This window comes from Furipterus horrens, unplaced genomic scaffold (assembly GCF_987537825.1).
Source record: "Furipterus horrens unplaced genomic scaffold, mFurHor1.1.pri manual_scaffold_3, whole genome shotgun sequence".
NCBI classification, from domain to species: Eukaryota; Metazoa; Chordata; class Mammalia; order Chiroptera; family Furipteridae; genus Furipterus; species Furipterus horrens.
Window position 1 is genome coordinate 167,676,237 of NW_028327173.1, and position 9,918 is coordinate 167,686,154.

Consider the following 9,918-nt stretch of genomic DNA (forward strand, 5'->3'; position numbering starts at 1 on the left):
CTTTTGTAAATCAAAATGGCCTAAAGTGAAGAAGCAATTACCTTAGGACACATCTTGCTAACAGATGCAGAAAATAAAGCACAGAGGTTCACAGACACAGCTTAGAGTTACACAGTTACAACGGCTTGTTGTTGAGATGCTGAGTGTAGTTCCCAGGGAAGGGGCTTGGAGGGGCCACTCTCCCTGCTGTGCAGGGTGCTATGCTGCCTCTACAAGGACTGGCTGGGAAACACCGAGCGCTATTTTCGCTTTTCGGATTTTCTTTCAGTGAAAACAAATACTAATGTAGGTCTTTCAAGAAAGCAAAATGACATAAAGTGAACTTTCAAAAAGCAGGGAATACCTGTACCATGAAACAAGTGTTATTATTGACCCCATTCTGAGGAAATCGAGGGTCAGAGAGTTAGGGTACTTGCACAAGGGCATACAGCTGGTTTAGTGCAGGTTAAATGGGACGTCTTTGTAAGGATACCTCACGGTGCACAGCATGCTCATTATATGATCACTATTATCATTTGCCACGAGGCACTGAGTGACCATGCAGGTTTCTGGATGCCCTCTGGGCCCGGAGCCATGCAACCCGCTAGCCACCACATCACATGAGCCATACTATCTTTAGCCATGGAGATATTTATATCCGGGGGAAGTTTCTTCTGCTACCTGGGAGCCCCCGAATCGGTTGCCGCTGAATGCAGGGCTCCAGCGGCAGCCTCTGCTCTCCTGCAAGTCATGCCTCGGGGTCCGGAGACTCCGGTGCAGGTGTGGGTGGGTGGCCAGCTCTTCCAGGCTGACCAGGCCCTTTTGGTGGAGCATTGCGGCTTCTTCCGCGGCCTCTTCCGTTCCGGCATGAGGGAGGCACGCGCGGCCGAGGTGCGCCTGGGCGCGCTGAGCCCGGGCGGCTTCCGCACTACGCTACAGGTGCTGCAGGGCGAGCGGCCGGCGCTGGAGGCCGCCGACGACCTGCTGCAGGCCGTGGAGTGCGCCGCCTTCCTGCAGGCGCCGGCGCTGGCGCGCTTTCTGGAGCACAGCCTCACGTCCGACAACTGTGCGCTGCTGTGCGACACGGCCGCCGCCTTCGGCCTGCAGGACGTGTTCCACAGCGCCGCGCTCTTCATTCGCGACGGCGCGCGCGAGCTGGCGACCGAGCTGGCGCTGCCCGAGGCCCGCGCGTACGTGGCGGCGCTGCGACCCAGCAGCTACGTGGCGTTGAGCACGCACACGCCCGCGCCGGGCTTTCTGGAGGACGAGTCGCGAACTGTGTGTTACCTGGACGAGGAGAAGGACGCGTGGCGCACGCTGGCCATGCTGCCTTTGGAGGCCAGCACAATGCTGGCTGGCGTGGCCACGCTGGGCAACAAGCTCTACATCGTGGGGGGCGTGCGGGGCGCCAATAAGGAGGTGGTGGAACTGGGTTTCTGCTACAACCCGGAGAGCGGCACCTGGTGCGAGTTCCCCAGCCCGCACCAGCCGCGCTACGACACGGCGCTGGCCGGCTTCGACGGCTGCCTCTACGCCATCGGTGGCGAGTTCCAGAGGATGCCCATGAGCTCCGTGGAGCGCTACGACCCGGACGTGGGCTGCTGGAGCTTCGTGGCAGACCTGCCGCAGCCGGCTGCTGGCGTGCCCTGCGCCCAGGCATGTGGTCGCCTCTTCGTGTGCCTGTGGCGGCCGGCTGACACCACCGCTGTGGTGGAGTACACAGTGCGGGCCGATGCGTGGCTGCCGGTGGCCGAGCTGCGGCGCCCGCAGAGCTACGGCCACTGTATGGTGGCCCACCGCGACAGCCTCTACGTGGTGCGCAACGGGCCATCCGACGACTTCCTACACTGCGCCATCGACTGCTTCAACCTGGCTACGGGCCAGTGGACAGCTCTGCCCGGCCAGTTTGTCAACAGCAAGGGAGCGCTCTTCACAGCGGTGGTGCGTGGCGACACCGTCTATACTGTCAACCGCATGTTCACGCTGCTCTATGCCATTGAGGGCAGCACCTGGCGGCTGCTTAGGGAAAAGGCGGGCTTCCCACGGCCCGGCTCCTTGCAGACCTTTCTCCTGAGGCTGCCTCCTGGTTCTCAGGGGCCTGTGGCCTCGACAATGCCTGAACCGTGACTCCTGGGCTGGGCTTTAGGAGGGGACGACCTCCTGAGTCTTCCCTGAGCCATGGCTGAGTCTTTGAGGCTGGCCTTAGGAGCAGCGGGGAGCCCCTCCCTCCCTGGTTGGGACGTCTAGATCTCCTGTTGTCAGGTGGTGTAAACATGTCTAAGAAACTCAGGAAGCAAAGATAATGCTAGGGTCTGAGCCCTCAAATTACGTGGGCTTTGTTGAAAGCTGGTGGGTCAAAATGTCAGTGGTGGTGGGGGCTGTAGGATTTCTATCATCTAGTTTTGTTTGTGAATGGGCCAGTAACTGAGCATGGGTAGGAGTGGGTTAAGTGATGTTACTCAAACTGCCAATGGCTAGGCAAGAATATGGCAACTAGTATGTGCCCAGCACAGGGCTTGCCCTAACATACTCTATAGGTGCCCACCAGAGAGGTCCACAAAGCTTAGAGCTTAACCCAGAAAAACTCAATCTTAACAGAACATTTATAGGATGACAAAAAGTTGACACATACTTGTCTTGGTCCACAAAAAGTTGAAGGCAATATGCTAAAACCAAAAAAACGAAAACAAAAAAACCCCAAAACAAAAAACAAACAAACCATGATATAATATAAATATAAAACAAAGTAATGAAGAAATTAGGGCAAAGGGAAAATAGGGAAAGGAAAAATACATAATTCCAGGAAGGAGGGTATACTAACTTTGTAGGGAGGATAATTAGCTGCTGAAAGGGAGGTTCATATGGTGGAGATAGAGCTCAGAAGAGGTGAGATGAGGGAAGGCTTAAGCAGATGGGAAGAGTCTCTGTGGGCCCCTCCTTTGAGGGAGAGCAGCTGTGGATAGAAGCATTTGGGGCAGGGGCAAGGCAGGGCTGGCTTGTAGAGACAATGACCTGAACCTGGAGTGAGATCTGTGAGGAGAAAAAGGGTTTCCACACCCCCTGATGGAGTGTGAACCTGCAGGGCAGAACCCAGTTGTAAGCTTATTGTCCACTCCTCTTTTTGTCATCACCCCAGGGGCAGTGGACTATTAACTTCCATGATTATAGGTCACTCAAGGATGAGCCAATTCTGGCCAGATCTAATGGCCTCATCTTACCCTTCCCCCACATTCTACAGGTTCATTCTCTCCTCCTAGCCTGGGCTCCTGCTATTCCCTGGGCCTGGAATGCCTTTCCTCTTCTCTTTCTGTTGGCTGTGTGCCCACCTCCTCTATACAGGGTTGACTATTCCTGACCTTGGCTGCCCACATTGCTTACTGAACCCCTGACTGACATGATTCTCTGTGTGTGCACGCAGCCATGCAAATGTGCAGATAGCAAGGGTAGAGATCCTATTGTGCTGTCAATTGGATTGGGGCACTTTCCTGCCTACAAAGTAATATGACGAGGTCCTGAAAAAAACCATGCTGTAGAGGCCACTAATGAGAACCTGGTGTTAGATGAAGACCCTGGTCCCTCCTTTAGAATACCCCCTCCCTGGTTCCTGGTCAGACGCCCTCCCCAGTCCTCATCCTTTCCATGCTCCTGGGCAAACTTCTCTGACTGGTCCTGAATGGTCTCCATCCTCCAGGAACTGAGGCCCATGGGGAATCCTGGAGGCTGCAGCATCAGCATGGCACCCCCTGGACATGGAGTCTAGGGTCAGGGCTGCCCCTAGCTGCCTTGACCCCTGACCTGTGTCTCAAGCTTAATAATAATACAATGTTTACAGTTTTCCCATGGTTGACTTAAACTTTGTAAGAATTTTAAGTGATAAGCAGCTTAGCAACCCTCCCACTACCCTCTTGAGAACAAACAAACAACAACAACAAAAACCCCAAACATTGGAAGAGGCACAACTAGGAAGCAGCAGAACCTAGCTTTGAATCCAGGGCCACATTCTTATTTTCCGTTGCTGTCTCCTTGCTTGGCTGACATTTCAAGCAAGATGGACAGGGTGTTTCTGCCTCTCTCCTTAACACTCCTCTCTGTTACCCTTCTCTCTGCACTTCCTTTTCTTAGGGTTCACCCACTTGCCTGAATCCAACCCTTTACCTCCTCTGATTGGAAGATTTACTATCCTGGGTTCTTTTACCTTAGGGCTTAGCTAGGAGACTAATGGCCCACCTCCTGAGGGTGGTAATGACTGGGTAAGGCCCTGGGGTGTGTTTGTATTTACACGAATACTCCCTCTCTCTCATGAAATGTGGGGAAAGTTTTCATAATCCAGCCCACTTTCTTCTCTAGCCTCGAAGGTTAGACTTCATTGTAACCGTGCCTGGTTTGCAGGTAAGGAGATGCTGTCCCAGCCCAGAGGCCCCCTATGAGGAACGTGTCCTAGAGAGATCTATGCGCATGCTCAGTGTCCCTCTGGTGGGCACACCTCCCTCACGTAGCTGCCTGGTTCACTTCCAACCTCCTACAGGCCTTTGGTCAGATGCCACTTGCATTCTGAGGCCTTTCCTGACCACCCTACTTAAAATATACTTCTTTCACCCTGACCGGTGTGGTTCAATTGGTTTAGTGTTGTCTTGCAAAGCAAAAAGTCACCAGTTCAGTTCCTTGTCAAGGCACATGCCTGGGTTATGGGCTGGTCCCTGGTTGGGGCACATGCTAGAAACAACCAATCAATGTTTCTCTCCTCTTTCTCCTTCCCTTCCCCTCTCTCCAAAAATAAATAAATAAAATCTTTAAAATATACTTCTTCCTTTTCTACATTCCCTTTATTGCTTCACTTTCCTCCATAGCATCTAGAATTGCCTAGCATGCCTTATTTTTACTTGTATAGTGTCTGTTCCTCCTACTAAAACTGAGCTTCATGACGGCACAGATTTTTGTCTGTTCATTGCTGTATCAGGCAGGTCTCAGAACAGTGACTAGAACGTAGTAGGGGCTCAATTAATAATGAATGAATGATGTTCAATGATGTCAGAAGAATGAATGAATTGGTCGATCAATCAAAGGAAAAACTCATAGAGGCTATTAGATTTCAGAGTAGAGGGTATCATTTCTGCAGGGGTTGGTGGGCCAAGTAATTTTAGAGGAGACCGTCATGAGGAGGTGTTGAGCTATCAAGTCTACCATATACTTTGGGAAGAATGGGATCTGAGAACAGCAGCAGATGGTAGGTCACTTCTCTGCCTTCAGTGGAGAGGAGACTGGAATTAGAAGTAGTAATCACTCTGTGAAGAATTGCTCCTCTTGGCGGTGGAATACACACAGGGCCCGTCTGTTTATTTTCCTTTGGCCCCAAGCAGCTGGGCCACTTTTTCATCCTAATTGCTTTGCTTCAAGTTGCTGTCACTTCCCAGGAACAGCAGCAAATTAACTGTGCTGGTGGGAGACACAGCTGTTGGCAGACAGGCCAACTTGGAGCATGCCAGCATGGGCACGGGACATGGGAACGCAAGGGAGGGGGTCTCCCAGGACTCATCCCATCAGTGTCTGCTGCAGCCCTCACGATTCTGCCCTAGCTGGAGTGGGGAAGCACAGATGGAGGGAGCCCCTCTCTGGTGTCTTGGCAGCTAACAAAAGGTAAAGGGGGCCTTTTGGCTACAGGGTCTTGGAGCAGGATGTAAGCATCTCACCCAACCCTTCACTTTACAGGGAGGAAAGGGAAGTCAAGGTGGGGCAAGTAACTCTCCTGGAGACAGGGCAATGCAGTGGCCCACCACGAGCCAAAACCCATGTCTCTAGCATCCTCTTCCTGCCATACCATGCTGCATCTCTTGTGCTGCCTTCCAGAACACCCTTGAAGGGGGTTCCCAAAAATCTCTAATGGTAGTATTTGGCCACCTGGGCCCTTTAACAGCCCCCCACCTCACACACACACACACACACACACACAATTTTGACAACTCTGAGGGTAGCCTGATGCCCAGTATGTTTCTCTTTTTCTCTGCAGGGGCTAGCTCTGCCTGCCAGGCAGTCAGCTAGTTTTTGAGTCAAACTCTGGCTCTGACAGTTATGAGAGTAAAATGAGAATCTACAGGCCAGCATATGTTATGCTCATCTTCCTCATTCCTTTCTCCTGTCTGACCCTCCAGATTCACTGTCCCCTTCTCCTGCTCCACACCCCAGGAGGCCGCCCTTCTCGGTTATATCAGTGGGCTCTATCAGTGGGCTCTCTTAACTCTGACTCCCAATGGGGGACTCTAGCAGAAGGTGGGGGTGGAGAGGAGTAGGTCAGGGGACTTCATTCCTGGATCCCTCTCTGCAGGGCTGTCTTGCACTGATCTTTTTTTCTTCCACTCACCAAAGGACCTGTCAGGTGGCCCTTTCTGTACAGCCCTGTCAGTCTCCAGGTGGTGGTGCCCCTCCCAGGTGTAGGAGAGAGGAGAGCCCACTGTCACCAGCCTTACTACACTATCCCTATAGTAGCCTCCCACCCTTTGGAGATAGCCTCTTTCCTCAGCTGTCCTCCAATGACCCAGTTTGAGTGTGCTATCTCTTTCCACCAAGATCCATGCCCTGTCCCCTCTGGCTCTTGTCTCTCTGGGCATCTGTCACTGAGTGGTTTGGATTGGGCACAGCAAAGAACACTGGAAAATGTCCACTTCAGTGCCTTGGCCTGATTACATAGTGACGAGAGTCAAGGGAATGTCTTACCAGAAGGAGTGGTGCCTCCGTGACCGGAAGCTAGGGCTTTGCCTCCCTAGCCACTTGAATTTGAGGGGAAAAAAGTGACCTTTAGAAGCTCTCTGAGGAGTGGCTAGGAATGGAATCAGAACCAGATGCATGCGATCCAGGGAGCACAGCTTCTGCTGCCCCCACCCATGTGGGGACCAGGCAGGGCTGCAGGCCTGCCTCTATGTAAGGCCTGGTTCTCTCCTTTACCAGGTTTAACCAGGGGGCCTGCAGGATACACAGAAGGAGCTCTGGATACCCACACTCCAGGCCCAGCCCTGCCACCCACTTGCTGGGAGATTTGGCGCTGGCTGCCTTACCTCTCTGTGGCCAACTTCACATCTGTCATTGAAGACAATAGTCCTTATCTGGTGCACACCTTTGCTGTGTGGTCAGGTGAGGGAACTGTGTGCAAGCCCGTAGTGGGCGGAGCTAAGATGCTCCAGCTTTGAGCTCAGACTTTCTAGATTCTAACCCAACTCTAGCACTCCTAATCATATGAACTTGCAAAGTTGTTAACCTCTCTGACACGTGGCATCTGTCACCTGTCACAGTGAGTGAGATAGTACATAGAAAGCTTAGGACAGCGCCAAGCCCACAGCAATTGCCAATAAACCCTCTACCCTCAGGCGAGGACAGTGGCTTATCTTGGCAGTAGCAATCGGCTGGCTTCAGATGGAGAAGGCAATGAATGACTACATGATTGGGAGCCCCAGAGAGAGTGCTTTTGGCCTTAAAAACATCTTCCACTATTCCTCCTGGTAGGCATCATCTCCAGAATACAACTCCTTGACCCTGCACTGCCTTAGGGGCATAGGACAGGTAGGTGGAGGGGCAGGCATGGAGTCTTTTCACCAGATACCAAAAAGGTGTCATCCTTATGATCCTTTGGCCTCAGCCCTCAGTCCCTGCAACTGAAGGCCCTGTACCCCTGGAGAGCTCAAAATGCTTCTCTTAGCTTCAGAAGCAGTGACCTACCTTAAATCCTAAAAACAGTTCTGGATTGCCATTAAGCCATCTCCTTGACCTTATTCCCCTGCACCCTCCCCCAACCCCCACATGGGGTGGGGTGGACAGAGCTAAGCTCCTAATCATGGAGACAGGAGTGGTGCCTTCATTGACCAGCAGCACCGACCCTGCTTCTCAGAGCTCAGCCTGGCCCACCATAGAGAGCATGGTCACTGACTCTCGCATGCTCAGGGATGGTGACTCACACTTGGCTTTGACCAGCCCCGCTGCTATCACAAAGGGGCCATGTGCTCCCTAAAGGAGTATATTATAGGGGCCATGGACAAACTTGGACTTCAGTCCCTTCCATGGGGCACTAGGGGGCCTTCTGCAGATTAACATCAGGACTCCCTGCAGCCACCAGGATCTCTTGTTCACTCTAGTCCCAGCAGTGTGGTCCCTCCAGGCTCTGCAGGGTTGCCTTTGTTTTCTGAAATCACCTCACTGATAGTGTCATCCCAGTACCCAGAGCTTCCTCTAACAATTGCTGGTGAGTCTTTCTCTTGGCAATTTGGTGAAATCTCTTTGGAAGCCTTTCAGCACGGGCCACTCCTCAGAGGGCTTGCTTTCCTGGGTTTCCCTTCCTTCCTCCCTTTGTTCCTCTTCATTCAGCACACTTTGGAGCAGCTCCTTTAACCACAGGTTGGGGGGTGGGGAGATAAACCACGTTTAGTCCCTGCCCCCCAGGGCTTCACAACGGAATGAAGGTGGCCAGGTGGCCACAGCCGCAGTCCCTAGGCAGTAATAGGACTACGTGGTAACTCCCTGGTGAGATAACACTTCTCAGTGAGGATCAGGATTTTCAAGCCTCCTGGTAGTCAATTTTCCTTGTCCTGCTTTCCCATCTTAGACCTTACTCTAGGTTCCAGGAGGTGACAGGACACATTCTCTGCCCCATTTGGCAGCTGTCCTTACTCCTGTTCTCTCATTGCATTCAGCAGGGGGCTTTGGTTGTCAGCAAAGTTGAAGAGAACAGGATTCTATTGGAGGGGCTTTGGTAGCTCCAGGCGCTCCTGGGAAATTGAGCGTACCTAGCTAGGAGAGGACAGGAGCCCAGCGGCTACATGGGTCTGCAGCAGCAGCAGGAACTGCGTTCAGTCCCTCTAGGTTACAGCCAGAGTGAGGTTGCTCCAGGCTCCAGGGTCACATGTCAGAGTCACCTGTGTGGGTGATTGTGCCCACCCTCTGGCCAGGGGAGGACAGTGCACTGTGCCTGACAGCACACTGAGATGGTCCACTGTGGCAGGAAAGGTAATTCCTCCAAGTTCACCAGGTGTCACTTAAGAATAAGGAGGGACTTCTGGTCAAGATGGAAGCATAGGTAGACATGCTTTGCCTCCTGGCACAATCACATAAAGAATTACAACTAGTCCTCAAAACAAAAACACCCAGAACTGTCAGAAAACCAAGCTGTATGGACGACCAAGGATTTAAAGAAGCCACATTTATGCAGATGGGTAGGAGGGGCAGAGATGTGGTGTGGTGTGGAGAGGTGGTGACTGCAGAACAGGTGGTCCCACACTCACATGTGGTGGATAAAAACTGAGAGGGACACCTTGGGAGTGAGCAACCCCAGTCCCAGGCCAGACTGCACAGCCCGGGGTTCCAGCACCAAGAAGATAACCCCCCATAACTTCTGGCTGTAAAAACTAGTGGGGGTTGTGGCGGCAGAAGAAACTGCTAGGTTTTCAGGAGACTATGCTTAAAGGGCCTGCACAGACTTAGGACGTATGCAAATCCACCCCCTCTGGGATTCAGCACCAGGGCAATATCCGGAAGGGTGCCAGTCACATACAGGGAGTAAGTGAAGTGAATGAAAACAGAGCAAGTGCTGGGCAAACCTCCAGAAACCAGGGAGTAGCATTGTCCCTTCTCTGAGCTCTTTCCCCACACAAAGCCACAGAGTGGTGAAAGGGGTTGCCCCATCTTAGTGATTACCTAAGGCTCCACCCCAAGGCCACTCTACTAAGACAGGGAGTCAAAGCATCTCTACCTAATACATAGAAACAAGCACAGGGAGGTTGCCAAATGGAGGAGACAAAGAAATATGGCCCAAAAGGAAGAACAGAACAAAACCCCAGAAAAAGAAGGAAACAAAATAGAGATAACCAACCTATCAGATGCAGAGTTCAGAACACTGGTGATAAGTATGATCAAAGAACTCATTGAGGACTTCTGGCCAAGACAGAGGTGTAGGTAGACACA

The 9,918-nt window shown here is 52.3% G+C and overlaps 1 protein-coding gene across 1 annotated transcript; it reads left to right on the forward strand.

Annotated features, from left to right (window-relative positions):
* The first annotated feature begins 649 nt into the window (after positions 1-649).
* Positions 650-3,225, forward strand: KBTBD13 (kelch repeat and BTB domain containing 13). Its single transcript, XM_090270772.1, has one exon. The coding sequence runs from the start codon at positions 730-732 to the stop codon at positions 2,104-2,106; it is 1,377 nt and encodes a 458-aa protein (XP_090126898.1). The 5' UTR covers positions 650-729; the 3' UTR covers positions 2,107-3,225.
* Positions 3,226-9,918: the final 6,693 nt, after the last annotated feature.